Below are 21,597 nucleotides of genomic sequence, written 5' to 3'. Positions count from 1 at the left end.
CATTCACTTGTTCAATAGTTCAGCAGCTGTTCAGCATCTTCATTAGTGACCTTCATGATGGAACAGAGTGCAGCCTCAGCAAGTTCGCAGATGATACAAAACCGGGAGCAGTGGCTAATTCTCCAGGAGGTCGTGCTGCCGTCCAGAGGGACCTCAACAGACTGGAGGTATGGGCTGACAGGAACCTCATGAAGTTCAGCAAGGGGAATTAAAAAGTCCTGCACCTGAGGAGGAATAACCCCATGCAGAAGTACATGGTGGGGCCAATTGGCTGGAGAACAGCTTGGCAAAGGAGGACCTTGGAGTTCTGGTGGACAGCAAGCTGACCATCAGCCAGCAATGCACCCTCACAGCAAAGGAAGGCCAACAGTATCCTGCAGCTGAATTAGGAAGAGCATTTCCAGCAGGTCAAGGGAGGGGATTCATCCTCTCTACTCGGTACTGGTGAGGATGCATCTGAATTTATGGGACCAGTTCTGGACCTCGCCAGTACAAGAAAGATATGGAATTACTGGAGCATCTCCAGCACAGGGCCACAAAGATGTTTAAGGGACTGGAGCATCTCATATAAGGAAAGGCTGAAAGAGCTGGGACCGTTCTTTTGATTTTGTGATTCCTTCCTGTCACATCACCCCAGGCCCTTTGCTTGTCAACCCTCACAGGGCTTCGCTCATCAATCCCTCACAGGGCTGCTGGTAACTCTCTCCTTTGCCTGTCATTCCTAGTTTAAAGATCTCCAGAGGTCCCTTAAAACATAAGCAGTTCTGTGATTCTGTGATCCATATCCGCTCTAACCACCAAAGAGAGTGCTGATGCTGATACTGGGTGTCAATGCCAAAGCACATATCCAAACCCTGCTTTTGCACCTCTGCTTGGTAATTCACTCTATTGAGTCTTTTGCTCTGGAGCCACAAGTTGGAACTTCCCTTCAGGGTGTCTTCTGTGCATTGTCATAGTATGGCAATGTGGTCAGTGAGGAGACAGATACACCTGTCTTCTCACTGGCATGCATGCCTTGAGATGTGTTGTTATTGGGCTTTGAAGGTTTTCAGGCTCAGCTTGCGTTCTTCTGCTAATCCAATGTACCGTTTGATCCTGGAAACTTCTATCCAGCAATCAAAGAGTTAGGGCAGACACAGTATAATGGAAATTTTCTTCTATATTAGCCCATGCAAGATTATTTTCCATCAGTGAGGCCTTGCTGGAGCCTGACCAGGCAATTTGGCAACTGTTACCCTCTTACTGTCGTCTGTAAAATGAATGAACTACAACTGCTAATCCCCTAGGAATACTGAGTACCTATATGTATTCTGCTATCCTTTTCCTTTACTTCCATGGCTGCATCAGAGGAATATAGAGGCATGTGTGTCACAGGAAAGAGGGATGTTAAGAGACTGACTGCTAGAAGAAAAGACTTATTCTCCTATATCCCTCAGATTTCACTAGTGAACTGTTTGGGCTTTGTTCACCAGTAAGAACGCATCAATAAAATATCTGAAACTGCAGAATCTGTCTTGAATGGTACCTTTGAGGACTTTTCAGCCACTGCCACCAATTATTCCATAGTGCTGAAAACTGTCCATGATCTATCAGGTACCTCCTCATGTTGGTACCCTTTGTACTTTTATTTTTTTACAGGGCTCCCGGAGGAAATGGAGGAATCTACAGGAGAGAACTGATTTAAGTCCTTCACTCCTTTAAAGCTTTGTCATCCTGTATTCTCTCACAATCTTTCTAATGACTCACAGGAAGAATGAGACAGTTTCTTTCTACCTCTTTCCCCGAGGTGCTCCTCAAGGTCAGCCTCAACAGTCATTTAACCAGCCTCATGGATGATAGCTCTTTATCCATCATGGATTGTCTGAATTATCCCCACCAGCTCATTCTTGCATAGCAGCAGCCTTAAGTATGTGTTGGAAGACTTAATACTGTTTTTCTCCTTTTTTACCTTTTACTGCATGCAACTACAATATCATCTACCATCTTAAGGTCCTCTTATATTCAGTGCTTGACCTTAGATACAAATGGTCATTTGATTAACTTCACCATCCTGCTACCTTCTAAGCCTCTGCCTGTTTTCAGGAGTGTGGTCAGTTAACATTGGCTAAGTGCCAGATGCCCACCCAGCCACTCACCCACTCCTCCTCTTCAACTTGACGGGTGGAGAAAATAAGATGAAAAAGCTCCTGGATTGAGATAAAGACAGGGAGATCGCTTACCAATTAACATCGTGGCCAAAATGGACTTGACTTGGGAAAAATTAATGTAATTTATTGCCCATTAAAATAGATTTGGGTAGTGAGAAACAAAGACAAAATTAAAACAATACCTTCCCCCTCACCCCCACTCCTTCTTCCCAAGCTCAACTTCATTCTCAACTCCTTCCACCCCAACCCCAAGTGGCACAGGGGGAAAGGAGGGTTGTGGTCAGTCCATAACACTCCCTCTCTGCTGCTCCTTCCTCCTCACGCTTTTCCCCTGCTCCTGCCTGGGTCTTCTCCACGGGCCACAGTTCTTTCAGGAAACATCCACCTGCTCTGGCATGGTCCTCTCCACGGGCTGCAGGGGAATATCTGCTCCGGCACCATGGAGCAGATATTGACCTTGATGTTCACACTTGTTTCTCTCTCTCTCTTTTTTTCTCCATGCCTTCTCTGCCTTTATGGCATTTTCCCAGAGGTGCCACCATCTCAGCTGCTGGGCTCAGCCGTGCCCTGCGGTGGGTTGGTTGGAGCCGGCTGGAACTGGCTGTGTCCGGCATGGGGCAGCCCCGGCCTCTCCTCACAGAGGTCACCTCTGCAGCCTCCCCACTGCCAAAACCTTGACACCTGCACCCTATACAAAGAGGCACTAATTTTTTCAGAAGAAAGATGCTGTTTTGGTGATATGCAAAGATATGATTTGATGATGTGCAAAGACATGATTCTCTTTCTGTAGGGATTATTTCTTTATTTCGAAGAACATTTTGAAGGGATGACACTGTTTTGAACTTGCATACTTGAAGTATGTTGCTTTTATGAATTTGCAAGTTCAAGATCATTTCTCTTTGAACACATTGGCATAGCTGCAAGATGGCTTTTTGTCTTTCAACTGTGAGGGCACTTATTTTCCCATAGCTGCCAGGCTGACCTGCTGTTAAGATCTTCAATCTGTGGTTGATGTTGCCACTTAATTAGTCCACAGCTCCTGCATATTCAACAGGATCCTGGCAACAGCTACAGCCCATTTTTGTTGGCAAGACATCTCCTTGACACCTTATGTTGATGTGTGGGCTGATGTGAGCATTGTCCTGGGAGAAAATTTTCAGTGTCTGTGTGATGTTTTCATTCTTTGACAACTCTGCTTCTCTTAGTAACATTAACCATTTGTCTCTTCTTCCTATTCAGTGTGCAAAATTCAGGGCAGTTACAGACATTGGGATGACTTATCTTCTGCTGAGCATATTCAGCCCTTTTTTATCCAATAGCTTTCTATGTTCCCAAATTGTCTGACTTACCTGGAAGTGTGGCAGTGTGTATGTGCATAACACCTTCTCTGATACCTTGTCAGGTACTTCACCTTTGTTTGCCTATTGTTCATGGTCCAGTCTGGAAGCTGCTTTTTGAAAAGTGATTGTTATCTTGAAAGTGGCAGCACACAGCATTATGGGATGGAGAGCACGTTCACGCAGTCTGCTGCACAGGATTTGTGGTGTTTGATGGAGCTATGCCTTCACATTGACATCTTGGAAGTTGATGCAATTCATAATGTATAGACCTTTGAGAATTGTAAGTATGGGTTTGCCACCACATGTCATACAAACAACAAAAAGAAATAATTTCCTTTGTCTGGAAGCAATGGAGCTCAACAGATGGCATCATCTGTGAAGATGACATTTCAGTAATTCCTCTGTGTGACTCTTTGAGATCCTTTTTGGAAAATTTCAGCACATCTGGTTGATGATAAGTGAGAAGTAAGGCTTGAGCAGCTAGCAGATAACTTTCATGAGCCCTTAGAGGATATGTTTGGTATCAGTCCCTTCCAGCAAAGCTAAAAGCTTAAAGAAGCTATGGTGACGTGACTTAATGCAGCAGTGCTCTTCAGTGCTTGCATCCCAGACATCTGTCATCTGATCCCTTTGAGTTCCTTCCAAACACTGACTGAACATTATACCATTCCCAAGCAGCCTCCCGAAGCTTGAGAGTATAGGCTGTAATCATTCATTGCATGAGCGTACTCTGGGATCTTCTATAAGAAGCTTGATGGCAGACTATCTACTTGGACTGAAAATGTATATGGGCACACTTTCCTGAAAAATAAAAAGGTTTCACACAGAAAATTCACACGCAGTCCACAACTGCATTTGTATGGCTCCTCACTCTGGTTTACCCCTCCCTTTCAAAATCTTTTTCAAGGCAGAATTATATCTAAGAGACTTGAATGGTGGCCACTACACTCTCCCTATAAACAATGAAGAAGAACAGAGAAGAGCTAGGGTTTACCCCTCAGAAAAGGGGATGTGTTGACCATGCATAGCAGCAGATACCAGTTAGTGGACTGTAATCTTCCTTTGTAGTTCCTGTGGTGATAGAGCCTGATGGTGTAAAATGAAAAGGGAACTGTGCGACACCAATTACTTCCATGTAGTTTAGGTAGGACCCTTTCAGCTTCAGGAGAAACTAGACTACAGCCCATTTGACAAGGCGGAAATATATTTAACAGAATGTATGTGTACCAGTCAGGCAACTAATGCAATAATTACCCAAATGGCCCTATCAATCAGCAGTTCCCTAGATTAGTTGCCCTCTCTTTCTTTGTGTGTTCAGGAACTGTAGGTTCATCTCTTGCAGACTGGTTCTTTCTGCAGGTGATGAGAATGCATAAATATTACCTTGTGTTTCTTTATGCATTCCCCTTACCACACAACTAAAATCAAGGGTTTATCTCCTTTAGCTATCAATTTACTCATCTGTTAACTTGTTTTTGATAACAGTAAATGTCTAGGCATAAGTTGTAGCAATCTAACCACAAAACCCAAGCTAAATGAGAAAAAGCATGTTATGCAAACTTCTTATCACATTTTAATAGACAAAAACAATATTCATCTGTTCCTATATTATGTATGTGTGATTTTTCTCCAATTTTTTCCAACAGCAGAGAGGTTTATGCCACGAACATGAAGTTCTGGGCATACACCTCCATCCTATTAAAATGCAAATCCATGAGTTTTTCTTCAGGAAAAAAGAAGACAATTTGCTGCTAAATCCCACAAAATCCCATTGAAAATTACTTTTACTGATTATACTTGTGTGCTTTGGATGGCAAGTGGAGCAAATTGTTGCCATTTGTGATAAATACAAACTTAGTAACCAAAAGCACACATGTGGTTAGAAAGTATATTAAGGTAGTTTATTTATTATTCTATAACCATATAGAGCCACCTGAATTGATAATAGTAAAAAAATCTTTGCTCTCATAGATGTGTTTTTACAGTATTCTGGAACATAATTTTTGGAGGTTTATTTCTCACCTCTGTCACCATTATCACTAAAGTAACGTTTGTATCGCTTTGCATTTTGTTAACATCTTTAGTGGCAGTTGTTTGTATTTCCACACACGGACTCACAGTAAGCCTTACATCAACTACTCTTGTCACGCATCTGAGAAATTCTGGATTTGTGTTGATTCCCTGTACTGGGTCTGGTTGGAACGGAGCTAATTTTCTTTATAGCAGCCTATACAGTGCTGTGTTTTAGACTGGTGACCAAAGCAGTGTTGCCAACACAGGGATGTTGTGGCTGTTGCTGAGCAGTGCTTACACAGTGTCAAGGCCTTCTCTGTTTCTCAGTCTTACCCCTCAGCAAATTGGCTGGGGGTGGGCAAGAGGCTGGGAGGCGACACAGCTGGGACAGCTGATCCCAACTGACCAAAGGGATATCCTATACCATATAACATCATGCTTGGCAATAAAACTGGGGAGGAAGTTTTTCCAAAGTAGCCATTGCTCGGGGACTGGCTGGGCACCAGTTTGCTGGTGGTGAGTAATTGCTTTTGCATCACTTGTTTTTTTCCTGCTTATTTTTCCTTCACTTGTTAAACTGACTTTATGTCAACCCACGAGTTTGCTCGCTTTTGCCCTTCTTCTCTCCACCATACTGCTGGGGGGGAGTGAACGAGCGACTGGAGGGAGGCTTACCTGCCAGCTGGGGTCAACCCACTCCATTCCCTCAACCTCACTGTCACCCCAGAGGGACCTCTGTGGCTAACTTCTGTCACATGCTCACACAAGAACCCACAGTATTCTCTCTTATACTTCTGTTAGGTGTGATTGTTGATTTGTAGATTTATATGTAATAATCTTTTCAGTGTGTTAAAGGTGTGTCCAGAGGTGAGAGACCTGCTTGACTAGCTGGCTCCTTCTTTCACAAGGAACTAAAAATGTCTCTATAAAGAAATACTAGGACAGCCACTAAGTTCTCTTTACTATCTAGACATGATATGTTTCAGCCTGGCAATACTTAATAAACATCAGTATTTCTGAAATTAAAAGAACATTAATAATTCTTTGGGAATTGATGTGATATCTTATCTTGAAGTATCTTGAAGTGATCTCTTATCTTGAAGTAGCTGGTAGTAGAAGTATCTGGTTTATAAATTGCAGAAAACTATACTGAAAGGTACTGCAGCAAGAAAATAGTCATACGAGGTTATATACTTTCCATAATCTTTCAGTGAAGGGAATGTTGACACATGGGGTTTCCTTGTGGAATCCTAACACAGGGCTGTATAAATACCCTCATAGTTAATAGGTTCCTGATCTGACCCAAATTACAGGAAGCTACCTGGGCATGATATTCTGCATGGTTTTCTTTAACCAAAGAAGATCAAAAGTCTTCAAAATAAGAGACATTCCAGGTTTTAGTAGAATGAAAACTAGAACATTTAATCGCTTTATAATAAAAGTTTAACATGATATCAGACAAAATAGGAGAAAAATGGCTAGATGCAATCCTCCCCCACCATGATCTTGCAAGTGGGTTTTTAGTCTCTCACTGCCTTTCTGAAGTTTAGTGAATTTGCATCTTCTTTGATCCTATTTTCCTCTCCCATCACCTCTGAGCCCGGGTTCTCTGCTGTGTTCTCCTAACAGTAGTTTCAGTTTCTCTGCTTAAGCTGCAGTCTGCTACTTCCCTGATATGCCTATTGCCTGCCAGCTGGGTTGTTCTCTGGAACTTTTTTTTTTAACTAGAGCCCACTCTGTGGCTCCTTATGGAAATAAATTATATTTTCCCTTTCTACGGGGCTAACTGTTATTCTTAAGGGAACATAATACTAACTTAAAATAGATGCAAATATAATGTGCAGCCTATTACAGCAGCACGCTGATACAAGACAGTCTAAGAGAACCCTAGAAGTGCTTCTCCAGTGTTAGTAAGACAAAGGGTTTTAGTGACAGCTGCAGTAATTATATCTGGTTCCCTCTCCTCACTTGTAGTCAGTCGCTCTTCTTTCCTCAATGTTTTTAAATTTTGCGTTAGGTCCAACTCAGTCTGAGTTTTGGCAAGTTTTATTTCATCTTTATGCTTTCTACTTCCAACACATATCATTCTTTGCTGCTTCTTTGTGTGTGTTCTTCATTATTCCCAGTACCCTCTTCCAGCTGGTGATTGCCAGATATTTCTGCCACTTTAATTAAGGAAATGTCACACCTCCCATCTTTGATGTTTTCGGTTCTTTAACTGATTCCTTTAATTTTGTGCTTTTTCCTTCCAAAAGAGAAAATCTTAATTGAAGATGTAGTTTTGTTTGTCTAGGCTCTGTTTAAATTATGGTGATTCCTGTTTGGTCCTTCCAGAGTTAATTTGGGTTACTAGTGTTTCTATAGTGTCCTTGAGATTTATCAAACTAAAATATAAGGTATCAACATCATCTTTTTTAGGCTGAGTGTGTATCTGATGAATAAAAAAAACACTAAATGTTTTGCTGAGGAATAGAGACTAGAGGCTCTATCAATATCAAAAGCATTTGGTCTCTTGTTATGTGTGCTAAGTTAGTCTCATAGTTGTGTGATTTCCCCTAGAACCTGCTTCTCTAATAATGTTAGCGATCTCTCTCCACATTCATTCTCAGTCCCAGGATCTTCCATTCTCATTGATCTTCTACGTACAAGTTTCCATTATTGCAGTAACAATAAATTGACTTTGTGTATCTTGGCAGCTTTGACATTTCACTGTGTTGTTTCATTTCTTTTCCCAACTGCATGCAATGTAGCAGAGGCAGTTTTTATAGAAAACTATAGTAAATGGAGGCCATTCCTGATCCCTGGCAAATAAGCCCTTCAGGGCTGTTTGCTTAATGGCTTCACTCTAAACTAAATATCTGAATGTACCTTTTGGGCATGCAGTGAATAGCTGAGCCTGAAAAATAGTCAAATAACACATTTGCCAAGGCAGCAGGAAGTGCACTCTGCTCTAAAGGTAGAAGCCAACTAAGCTGTTGTAATATAAAGAGTCAGTATTAAGAGAGGAACATAGTGATCACATTGTTTGTAAATTTGTGATTTTCAGTGTGCATCATAAAAGCAAGAAAGTAACAAAGGAACTGGCAGCTGTTATACGTTAAGCCATTGGAAGTGCAACTCTTATTTTGTGCTCTTTCATCTAAATAACAACATCTGGAAATGCAAGAACAGAGAAGGAAGAAAAGATTAATAAAATGGAACTTTGGGGAACATTAGCATAAAATCATTAATTTCCTATTTTATTAGTATTAATGCTATGCTTTTTGAAGGCAAAAAGGAATAAAGATAAGTAATTGTGTCAGTGCCTGTCACTCTCTTCTGTGGTTTAAACCTCCTTCTTATTTACTTACCTAGCTTCTACCTACTTTAGTGTGCTGGTGTTTACTGAATTCTGAAAATTATATATACAACTACTGAGAGCTGCTTTCTCTGTATATAATAGTAAACAGACAAAACATTCTTTGATTGTGTCACTGTCTCATTATACAGATTCTCATTCCAGGTTACAGAATGCTGTTTTACAGACTATTGTTCACAGCACAGGCAGAATAGTATGGAAAAAGAGAGGAAAAAGTTAAAAACAAATACATGTATAGAATGTATTTAAAAACTAACACAAGTTAATTATAAGGTGAAATGTTAATGTAAACCTGAAATGGTAGGAATATCTTGACTTTTCACATGATCCTATATTGTTTGCCATTTGTGAGCTCATCTGTACTCAATACCTGAAAAACAAGGCTATTGATTTTGTCTTGTAATCGGTTTGTGAAAATGGTGAAAACTGTTGGTCCATGCTGCAAACCTTCTGTCTATCCTCTAGTAGATTTCTTGCATACATCAGAATACTTTTGGACCCTTTACTGGGGTTGAAGGAGAGGAATTTGAATGAATCAGATATATTTAGTTAAAATAGATTCCTGGTTAGCGGCATAAATGAGTGCGTGAATGCAAACCTCTGTATGTGTGCGTGTGCACATGTGCATGTGTATGTATGTATGTATTTATATATGAAAGTTTATTCCTTTTGGCTTCTGAAATTCTAATAGCTGAATTATCATGTGAAAAGTCTTCTGCTAACATGGCAAAAAAATTCCCTGCTGAAGAAATGCCTGAGATCATCAGGCACCCTGTGATTTGTAGAGTTTTTACAGGAAAGAGTTTGTAGAGTTCTTGCAGAGAAGGAGCTGGAGGTCCTGGTGGACACCAAGTTGAACATGAGCCAGCAATGTGCCCTTGCAGCAAAGGAGGCTAACGGTATCCTGGGCTGCATTCGGAAGAGTACTGCCAGCATGTCAAGGGAGGTGATCCTTACCCTATGCTCAGCCCTGGTGAGGCCACATCTGGAGTACTGTGTCCAGTTCCAGGCTACCCAGCATAAGAGTCATGGCCATACTGGAGAGAGTCCAGCAAAGGGCCACAAAGTTGATTAAGGAACTGGAGCATCCCTCCTGTGAGGACAGGCTGAGAGACCTGGAGAAGAGAGGGCTCAGGGGGGATCTCATCAATGTGTACAAATTTCTGAAGGGAGGGTGTAAAGAGGACAGAGCCAGGCTCTTTTCAGTGGTGTCCAGTGACAGGACCAGAGGCAATGGCCACAAACTGAAACACAGGAGGTGCCATCTGAACATCAGGAAACACTTTTTCACTGTGAAGGTGACTGAGCACTGGCACAGCTTGCCCATATTGGTTGTGGAGTCTCCATCTGTGGAGATATTCAAAAGCCATCTGGACATGGTCCTGAGCAACTGGCTCTAGGTGACACTGCTTCAGCAGGGGGGTTGGACAAGATGACCTCCAGAGGTCCCTTCAAACCTCAAACATGCTGTGATTTTGTGAAATGCCACAGCCTATGTGATCTGTTATTGTTCTCTTTTCTAGCATCCTGTATTGGTTGCTACTGGAGATATAGGATACAGGTTCAGTGCCTGGTGAAGATGGTTCTTTAGTCTCATCCAATATTTCTGTTTCTAGGAGGAAGTTGGGGGAAAAAAACTAAATTATTTTTCATGGTCATATGTACTTTGTTGTGACAGTAGAAGCCTCAATGGCTGCAGAATAGTGGAAGGGAGGGTTCAGAGCCCTCTGAATACCAGATCTCTATACTGTTATTGATGACACTTGTAATCTCTGTGAAGACTGAATAGAAAACTAAATGTTGTTAGCTTGGTAAGATGTATATTGCATGAACACCTTTTTTTGTATATAATTCTAAAGTCTAATAGCCTTCAAAATTTTGTGATGAAAAGGTTTTTTTCAACCACAAGGAATGTGCTAGAGAAAGAATACAAATGCATTAGAATCTCAAGAAAGGGAAAGTGGCTGACCCTGTGGTGTTTGCCCTGAATAAAAGCCTGAGGTATGTTGAGAGTAAAAATAAAAGAGGTAAGATTTCATCTTGGGAAGAATAGAACAGGTCAGCATTGAGGCTTAAAGCAATGCTAGGGAGGGAGAGGAGGGTACTCAGTTCCAGGGTCTGAGCGATGGGAGCAAGTAAGGAAACAGTTTAGAATCTGCCATGCATGTTTAATTGTTTTAATACTTGTTTTCAATTTTTTTTAAATGAAGAACTTACTTCATACTTGCAGTTTTTAGAATATTGTTTGATTTCTCCTCTAGATCATCTAGTGCATAATGTGGGCTCATGTGAATCTGATGTTTTTGTCTACTCTGGCTTTCCTAGGGAGTATCAATTCCAAATAAAATTTGTAAATGCTGTAGACAAGGACTCTAAGAGTATGAAAGTGAGAGCATGTATGAGAATCTCAGGACTAGGTGTGTCTTTTGACAAGTATATGAATAGTATGCGAGTCAAGGAGGGGGAGATAGAATTGAGTGCTAGAACAAGAGGAGATATTCCACATAAACCAACATCTTCCTCTGGCAATGAGTAGGCAGTACAGAGATAGTTCACAGCTCTGGGGAAACACATATTGTCACAAGTCTCTCAGGACTATGATTCTTAAACTGGGAAAAAAAGCTAAAACAAATAATTAGGTAGCCGAATCCAACTGCTTACCTCACTCCTTTGCTAAAGGTTTTTGTTTCCTCAGGAGAGATGAAAAAACAGGTCATGGGTCCACTTCTCAGTTGTTCCAAGTTAAACTGCCATTAATCTCAATCTATGCTAATATGTTGAATTATAGATTTATTTTCCTGTTCTGTTACATTTATCACAGGGGCAGTAAATCTAGCTGAAAGACAGTGCAGACAACAGTGGGTAGCAACCTGTCAGTTGTTTCATCAAAAATTGATAAAGGTTTTAAATTTTTACTCACTGGTAGAGTTCATTGTTTTTGGAACACAAAAATTCGTGTTGTCTTACTATAGTAAGACTTAAATGCAGTTTGGAAGTACATGGATTCATTACCTTCTTCACACATCATGGTTAAAATTTTTATGTGATCTGTCTACTGTAGACACACCTCTGATTATGTAAATACATGTGACTAACATCTTAGTGACCTTGGAGTGAATGTGTGCTCCTAAACACCTTGGTATGTGTCAGGCAGCGCTCCTTGTTACCATGTTCCTAACACTGCAAACCACTATAATAGCAGTTCTCACCTGGTCCTGATAGCTTATATATGCCACACTGTTAGACTTAGGATTCTCTGAAGCATTTTTGGGAAGTGAAGGCATTTGTTGAAAGGCATAGTGTGCTATCTGATATATTCCTTACATCGTGTGTGAGGAATACTGTGTCTAGTATTTAGTTACCTTGAAACCCCTCTTGTCTTAAAAGAGGCTGAGCTAGAAAAATAAAATTACGTATTTACAATATACAAAACCAGACAATCCAGTTGCAGATGTTTATAAAAGATGTACAGGCATGATAAAAGAAAGCACAAAATCATAAAAATCTATGAAAAAAATTTCTTCGTCTCTCCTTTCTTCAGCTGAGGTTCTTCGACTTTCTTAGAACTCTGACAAAATGCACCCCTTCTGAATACCGTATACCTCAGGTTACATTAACTAAAGGAAAGCGTATTTGTTGGAATGCTTTAGCTTTTATAGACATTTTTTCCTTCTGAAGACCTCCAGGTGTTCCAAATAAATACAATCATTCTCCCTGAAATTTATGTATTTCTTTCTTACGCAGGGGATAGTCTGACCATCATATGAGTATTAATTCCTTTGATATGCGATGTCTCTGTTTTAGATAAGGTGTTATCTCTTTTAGTTCAGGCAGCAGATGTACAACTCCTTGCTTCAACCCCTCCCTTTTTTGTAACTCAACATTTAAGATTCAGTAAGAAGGGTTTCACACTGAATCTTGTTTTAGATATCATAGAATATCCTGAGTTGAAACCGACCCATGGGTATCATCAAATCCATCAGTACATAAACACATATACTTAATACAAACATGTCTTGGGTCAAATGTTTGTAGGTCTGAGCTATTGGTTATTGATTGGACAAGAACCAGAACTACAGAAGTTAACTGGCTTGGACTAAAAACTAGTTCAGGGTGATGGACTCCAAACACCTTTCCTCTAATGTGCTGTAATACTCTATTATATCGGTGTAGCGCAGTGTTCAGTATGTTTAACTTCAGCATCACTCTGAAAAGGGGAAGTGCAGGGAGATGAGTGGATTTCCACAGTTAGTTGGTAGAGTCTGTACTAGATAAGAAATATAAGTCTGTTTTTCAAATTTCATTCTGCATGTTCTAGTCATCTCAAGCCAATATATTTTCCAGCTTGTTCGTGGGCAAGGTATTGAACCACATTAACAAGAGAGAATTAAAAAAGATAAATTACAGTAGTTGAACTTACTAAGAATTGCAATAGCAAACACGGTAAGTAAATCATGCATTATGCTTAGAAGCATAAACACTGAAATTGTTTGCAGAAAGGCCAGACATTGCTAGCCATAAAACTTAGGGAGGTCCTTCTTTACTTCAGAGTCTTCATATCAATTCTGAACTGCAACATTGCACTTGCTTTACTGCAAGGCAAGAGCAAGTTTAAAAGATAAGGATCTTGGCCAAGGACAAACTTTCATAAAAATGGAATGGGAATTTATCAATACCCTTGAATCTTTCAGACTTACTGATTTTAATTAATCCTTTGTGGCTTAATGAAGCATTCTCAGCCAGAACAAACTGGCAGAATCATGGGAAATTGACAGTGAAACACTTAGCTCAATCTTTACACTGCCAGTCAATTTAGATGAGGAAATGATGCAAGAGGAGTGTGAATTTCTGTTACCTGGTGAGCTGGCTCCACCAGAGTCTGGGACCAGGCAGATGACCAGTCTGGTTCCCGCTGTAAAGCACAGCAATCCAGAAGGTGCTTTGCCAATATTGGTCCACTCACAGATCCAATGTGGGGGCACAGTCTCAGTTCCTTGCCCTACAGCACAGGAGAGCGGAAGAACTCCTGACTTGTTAATTTCCCATAGTGGGAGAACTACCAGGGTAGCAAGTTTTGCAACCCCTGATTTGAGTTGCTAGAACAAATGAGAAATGAGGAGCAGAAATGTAAACCTGTACCACCCTAGACAGGTTTTTTTTCCCCTCTTCTGTCTATTTTATTATGCTTTACCATTCTTGTTTCATGAAAGTGTTGTGATAGGGTTCAATATCCATGGCAGATATGATAAACGCAGATTCAGAATAGTAGCAATACAATTAAAAATTTCAGCAGAAGCAGCTACATGAAAAAAATAATCTTGATTTAACTTACTTCTTAGCCCCTTTTTAGTTGTGTTAGTATATCTGAATTAAAATGACTTTTTGGATGTTTGGCTCAGAATCACAATTTCAGTGTAAAATCATCTATTATATTAACATATCAATTAAATGGAACTTTGATATTATGCATAGGTTTATACAGTGTTTCATTCATGGCCAGTACTGATCAGGATGTAGGAGAGATTTCAGTTCCTTTGTGTTTCATCCACTTTATTTTGTATATGGTAGCATGTAGGCAATTTTACCAGTATACCTTCCCATTTTTCCTTCCCATTTCTGTACTAGTACTAGTACAGAAGCTGAAACAATATTCCTTCTCCCATATTTTAAGTTTTTTCTTTTATTATTTTTGTTTTCAGAACCAATACCACTTTTCATTTTCCTACACATTTGGAAAGGTCATTAAACTCTAATAAAAATTGGTTTATACTACATTATATAACAATAAAAATGCATGTGGATTAAAATTGGAACTGAGTAGGAAAAGTATTTTAAAAAGTAAATATTAGAAAGTGCAGTAACAAACAGCATAGATACATCAACTTTACCACCACCACTGTCTACTTCAGCAACGCTTCTCAAAGGAAGGCGCATTTCTCTCTAGTTAGTGGCTATACAAATTAACCAGAGTAACATTGTCCATTTTGCTTGAACTACTGGAGTTAAAATGCACAAGGTTTAATTTTTATTAATTGGTGTTTAAAAAGTTTAAATGAGCAAGAACAAAAGTGTTAACATTTTTTGGTGAAGGTGATGTCTGAGTGACTAATGCGTCTTTTTAACAAATCCTTGAAAATTTGGTGGCTTGAAGAGACTGGAAAAAATATATATCCTACGTATAGCATGTTGCCTTGAATGCAGGCAAGCTTTACTGCTCACTAAATGGCATACAAAGGCTGAATAAGGTCCTGATGGATTAAGCATGTTCTGTTTGCCTTGGTTCTGATTTGGTAGTCTGTATGGTTTTATTTTGTGCTGTATTTAAATCAATATCTAACCCAGGAGTATGGGTTGTAAAATGACATTTCTTAAAGAATAAATTCCTCTTCGGGGGCGGGGGGACGGCGTGGACAACCACCACCATACCCCCAAGGAATTTAGGCTTTCTCAAAAAGGAGATTTTTGTTTTTCTGATGTTGTCTGATATTGAAGTTGAAGTTCAGTTGCAGTAGGTTTCGAGCAGGTTAAAACTGAGATGATTAGTCTAATTTGTTGCTGTTTGGCCAATCTGAAGAGAATACAGAGTTGAGAGTAGAACCTGCTTAATTTCAGAATTCATTATGACCATTTCATATGATTCTAATCACTAGCAAGAACCAGAACTGAAGTAGAGAAACTGTTATCTCAAGGTTGATTTTTATCTTGCAGTTATGCATTAATTTCTAAACTGTTCCTCATGTTGTTAGTAAACTTAAATAAAAATGTTATTACAGTATTTTAAAATGTGTACCTCGGCCATTTTGTTTATGTTTAAAATATTGCAATTTGAAAAGTTTCAGTCTTTTGCAGAGAGTTCTACAAATCAGACTCCAAAATCAGGCATATTTCACAGGAATCACAAAGATGTGAAAGATTACTGAATAGTGTATGCTGGTACACTGTAATACCTATAGTGAGAATTTTTAAGATATATAAAATTTATCTTGAGTGGAGACAAATGAGGAAAGATTGTGTTATGCTTTGTTTTCTTTTCAGTTAATTATAATTTTTTTAAAATAAATTTATCTGATCATAAGCCAAAACCTTTTTGTATTATATATGAATCTGTACTGAAATGACAGCATGCAAGCTCATTTCACTAGGAACTCAATTCTAGCTTAATTCTACCTAACAGCAGCTCTAATTTGAGCTAGTCAGTAAAGGATGTTAATAAATGGTTTGGCATATATGTGTGAACTTTTCCTACCAGGTAAGTATCTGTACTCATTTTTGTCAAGTATAAAGGGCATTTAAAGAGCATGGTTACTATATGTCAAACATATCTGCATAGTTTCTGAATAGTGAATTGTATTAAATTAAATTTCTGGTGTTGCTATGACCCTGACATTTTCAGGCAATTTAAGTATTACAGTTTGTCGGCATATTAATGTATTTTTGTAAATGGAAGGAAACCCAACTACATGTGAAGTCTACATTTTAATACTCTGCTAATCACAAATGAGTACCTATTCTCAAAAATAGCAGAATAAAAGCTGCTTACTTTTGATTATTTGTATCAATAGCCTTTATTCCTAAATATGTCTAAGAAGACATTATTTTTTTGTACAGATAGCATAGCACTCCAAAAGCTAGTAATTATTTGACCAAAGTGTTTATGATGTAGTTATGATTACAAAACAAAGAAGTTAAGTATTTTAATATTACTTTAGAGGAATGCATTACGTTCAAAATATACACATATTACTGTAGGATAAATTATTAGGAGCCCAATTATAATGTTTGTTTTGGGGGGAAGGAAACCATGTTGTTAAAATATTCACCGATAACAGTGCTTGGAGGAATACACAGCTAAATGTTTATTCCCAAACCAAGCGATTAATTTGGTCTTCAGTGTGCAAAATGGATCATAGGTTGCCATAGTGAATTTTCCCTATACCAACCTGACATTCAGAGTCTTGAGTGAACTTAACTAGGCAGGGTAGCTGTCGTAAATGTTAAAACTATATTGTACCTGACCTTTGCTTTTATTGGTTCCTTTTGTTTTCTATTTTGTTTGTTTGTTTGTTTTTATGATCCCAAGAATGAGGGCTTTTGTTGAAAAACATACATGGTGTGACTGGAACAATCATAATTAAGCTTTAGGGTGAGGAGAGAAGAGGGTAAGGGAGAGAAGAAGAAGCGGAGCTCTAACAAGTTGATTTATGCAGCCGATATTAAAACACTGTTCAGTTTTTCATTTTTTTAGGCAATGTTATGGGTCCCATGTCATTTCCAACTCAGAATTGTGTAACTGTTTCTGTCCATGTTCATATTAGATTTGCAACAGGTACTGTATCCTGTTAATTTGAAAATTGTTTTATTTACTATTTATAAAAGGTAGGAAAAAAAGAATAACAAGCATGTCTTATAAAAAGTAAAATGTGAAAAATTTTCAAAGATTACCTGGTATAATTTGTCATGATAATGGCAGCAAAAGCAGACTGCTGACTAAAACACTTGGCAGTCCATCATGCTTATCTCCTTGCCAAAGTGACTGGTAAAGGAATGATACGGAAGAGAGACAGTCTTCTGTTGTCTGTTATCCATATCAATAGTCTATGTCAGCCATCGTGGTATATCAAATGATACAGTTCTTTTAATATCCAAAGTGTAACTTTGAGAAGGGGATTGTTCACATCCAGTCCTTGAATGAGGGTTTTGTTTCTTTCTAAGCTCCAGGAAGCCTCAGTGCAATCCTCTAAAACGTGTTTGCTATGCAGAGAGCCGACCTTCCCTGTTCCAGCACCTGAACTTTACTGACTTCAAATGCCACCTTAAACAGTTACATAACTTTCCACATTGTCTTATTGTAGTAATATATCTGTTTTAAAGTCTTAACTGTCTTAAGCCTTTGCTGCTAAAGAAATAAACAGTGAACTGTTAATGAACTTCTTTAAGCCCTCCCATGGGTTGGAAGGCCAGTTCATTTTGTTTATTTTGTGCAGCATGGCACAGTATGTTATGTTTCAGAGCAGTTGGAGAGATGCAGAGGAAAGCAATTCGCCTTGCTTCAGCCGTGTCGTACTTGTGCAGTATATCTCTTTGCTGGGAGTGAGAGATGTCTCCTTTCCTGAGAGAGCAGGGAGCAGCTTTGGCAGCCCCAGACAGAAAGCCTGTGGGAGGAAAGGAGACTGGGGCAGTCCTGAGAGGAACAAGCTGCTTACTTAAAGCTTGGCGGTGACTCCAGCCATCTCGTAGAAGTGATGGCAAAAAGGAAATTTTCCTTGGGACCCAGAAGCAGCTGTGTGCATCTGGAACACTGAATGTTTTTGACACCAAAGTCACTGAAGTTTTTAAAAAGCAAGACTAGAGGAAAGGACCTTCCCTGCAAAGACAGAGGCGGGAGGTGGGAGATTTATCTATCTCACCCAGCACATCAGAAATCTATTAAATGGTTGCCATGTTCTAATTTAGTATTTTGTGTTCTAGCAAAACCTAGTTTTAAAGTCTTTCAGTCTTTCAAAATCTCTTTTTCCTTTAAAGAAAAGGGCAGGTGGTTTTACCTCAAGGCTCTTGACAGAGCAAGAAGCCATCACAATATGAAGCATGGTTTACTGGCTGGTGAGGAAGAAGGCAAAAACACAGGCTAGAGGCCATCATTCTTTTTATGACCTTTAATGATAAGGAAAAAGATAAGGAAGACTATTTTGGAAAAATCTCTTCCCATTAATTTGACCAATTTTTGACCCCGTTTAGACTTATACCATCCACAACATCCTGTGGCAGAGGTCCACATCTCAATTTCGAGTGGTACGAAAAGTATGCCTTTTAGCTTGCTTTCATCTTCGCACTGATTTATGTAATTTCATGTCCTTTTGATCCTATATTGTGAGAAACTGGGAAAATTCTTTATTCGTCTGCGCACTACTCTGTTCTAACTCTCCTTGATGGTGGGTTTTCCTGAATAAAGAATCCTAGACAATATAGTCGCTCCCTGTTCAGAAACTCTCATAGGTATCATCATCCTTACATACCTTATAGTTTTTGCATATTGTGAAACCCTCTTCTCAGAATTTTGTGTTTGCTATCCTGAGTAACAGAGGAAACATTGAGCCACTTTTGAATATGCTGAAGAGCAGAGACCCTAATACCAGTTGCTGAGGGAATTTCTAGGGGCTCTCCATGTTGAGAAAGCTCACTACTTATTCCAAATTTTTCTGCTTCTATTTTAACCACTCTCTTCATTTATTGAAGGCCTTCCTTGTTATTCCAGGGTGACTGAGTTACTTCAGAATCTTTTAGCACAGAAACTTGTTAAAAGCCTTCCGGAAATCAAAGGCTATGTGCCAAGGCATCCTTTTTCACATATTCAGTGTTCCTCCTGTGAGTTACGATTTCCCTTTTCAGAAACCATCTCAACTATTCCCCAGTACATTATGTTCATCTATGTATCTGCTAATTCTCTTCTTTAATGTAGGTCTTAATGGTTTGTCTGGAATGGAACTGGGACTTACTGATCTATAGTTTGAGGTGTGGCCTTGCATTCCCTAGTCTTGTCCCCCTTTCCTGAATCATAAAAAGCAAAACAATCCCAAACCAATCCAACCCAAAACAAACAAACAAACAAAAAAAACCCAAAATCCACATCTACCATTCCCATAGTTTGGATGCTATTTTAAGTGATGACCACAATAATTTCCTTTAGGACTTCTGGGCAAACGCTATTTGGTCTTTTTTTGTTTTTTGCTACTGTTCACTTTGTTAATTTACTTTAAAACATTTTCCAGTAATAATTCAATTTGAGATCTCTCATGTATCCCTACTAAAAAGGGGTCCTGGCATGGGAACCTCCTAGAGCTCCTCTACATTAAATTTTGATTTGGAGAGTTCATTTACATTTCCTGCTAGAGCCTTATCTCTTTGAACATTCCTTTTATACTTTGATGGTCTATTGGCCCTACAGTCTTTCTGGCAGGCTTACTGCTCCTGTTGGATTTTAAAAAGCATTTACTGCTTGCCATTATGCTTTTAGCAAATTGTTCCTCAAGATCTTTTTATTTTTCTTTACCTGGCCTGCTTTATTGCATTTTTACTGCCAACATTTATATAACTTCCTATTTTCCTTCATTTGGACATGACTTCAGCTTTTAAAGGATGTCTTTTAGCCATTATAAACATTTTGTACCTTGCTATTTAAACATTCCAGTTTTTGAGGGTCTCTAAAGTCTTTTTTTTCTAGTAGTTTATTTACATTTTATGTGAACCTCTGATAGCTTGTTTTAAGTATTCATCTGCATGTGCTTTACCCTTTGGGCTATTCCTTTGAATTCCCTTTTAAAAAGTCCCTTCACTTTTATGTAGGGCTCCTGTATTAAATGATGACCTCAATGACTTTTTGTGGTTGTTGTTTCTGCAGGTATTTAAACCTGCAGGTATCTAAACCTGACTTCATGGTCAGTGTTAGGAACGGGTCCTCTGCAATGCTAAAGACCAAGCCAAGAATTGCTTCTCTTCCTATGGGCTTATGACCAGCAGCCTTTTGGTGTCTCAGGTCATACCCTCTTCCACCGTTACTGTGTTTTCTTCCTGAGTAGTCTCCCAAGGCCCCATTCAAATGTGTCAATGACTTTGATCTTCATGGACAGTCCTAGCAGTAATTTTTTCCTATTTTAACCTGAAATTTATTATATAAACTACGGAGTCTTACCTGTCATGTGGCCCCAAGGACAGGTACACGTGATCTGGTGTGACCAGGAACCTGTCCCTGTCCAGTGGTCCAGTTCATAAAGACTCAATTGTAACCTTTTGGGTGGTTTGTTTATATATTATAACACCTCTCAACATATTGTGTCAGTGTTATTTGTTTGGATGGCGTGATATGCATAACAATTTATTGTTCTGTGTTTTTTCAGTGCCCCTACAGTGATTTCCATTTTTAGTAGGTCCTTAGGCATCTTTGAAACATGATTAATGGTACTAGATATCTTTTGAGCAGCGAAGTAGTAAACTTAAAGGTAGACTTTTCAAAGCTTCCTTGTTTGCCATTCCCCATGACCTGTGTTCATTTATAAAACATAAATACCTGATTAGAGAAGTCCACTTTTTGCTGGTGTCTCACTATACCTGTGGTGCTGTCTGTATGTCCAAAACTCTGTGAGTTTATTTTTAAGTCTCTACTGCTTATCTTGCTGTAATTTCTTTTCACATTCAAATATTCAATATTCACATTAGAGAAAAAAAGGAGACCAGGAGGGTTCTTCAGGAGTAGGGTTAAATTATGTTACAAATCTTTTGCAGAAACTTAATTATTTTTAAAACTGATCACAATGACAATAATAAGAAAAAGAACTGTCTGCATTTTCTCCTTTGTAGATACCTGGACCTGTCTACAATTTCACTGGCTGTATACAAGTCATAAAAATCAATAATGTGGGACCTTTCAACTTCTCTAATGCTGTGGGAAGAAATAATGTTGACAATTGCAGGTAAACTACCCTCTGTGCCTTTTCAAATCAGAAGAAACTGTTTGTGTTGATTTTGCTTTCTTCCTTAAATAGGGTGACCTTTTTAGATAATTTCAACAATGGTTACAGAAAAAAAATTGATTATATAGATGGACATTGTGCTTTCTTTTATGCTTCTGAAGCCTTTTCTTTATGTAAGATGCTTTTTGCAGAGTAGTTCAATTAAGCTTGACAGCTTATATAGAGTGAGTTTTCACCCAATGAATGCTGAAACACAGCGTACTAAGCAAGATAAT

General features: G+C 39.0%; 1 protein-coding gene across 1 annotated transcript in view; it reads left to right on the top strand.

Annotated features, from left to right (window-relative positions):
- Positions 1–21,597, top strand: part of EYS (eyes shut homolog) — a 944,771-nt gene that overhangs the window by 666,088 nt on the left and 257,086 nt on the right. Inside the window, 1 exon segment of the mRNA XM_072855247.1 lies at positions 21,210–21,322. Within this exon segment, the coding sequence (XP_072711348.1) occupies positions 21,210–21,322 (113 nt within the window).

This window comes from Ciconia boyciana, chromosome 3, assembly GCF_034638445.1.
Source record: "Ciconia boyciana chromosome 3, ASM3463844v1, whole genome shotgun sequence".
In the NCBI taxonomy this organism is placed as follows: domain Eukaryota; kingdom Metazoa; phylum Chordata; class Aves; order Ciconiiformes; family Ciconiidae; genus Ciconia; species Ciconia boyciana.
This window is presented reverse-complemented; position numbering and strand designations above follow the sequence as displayed.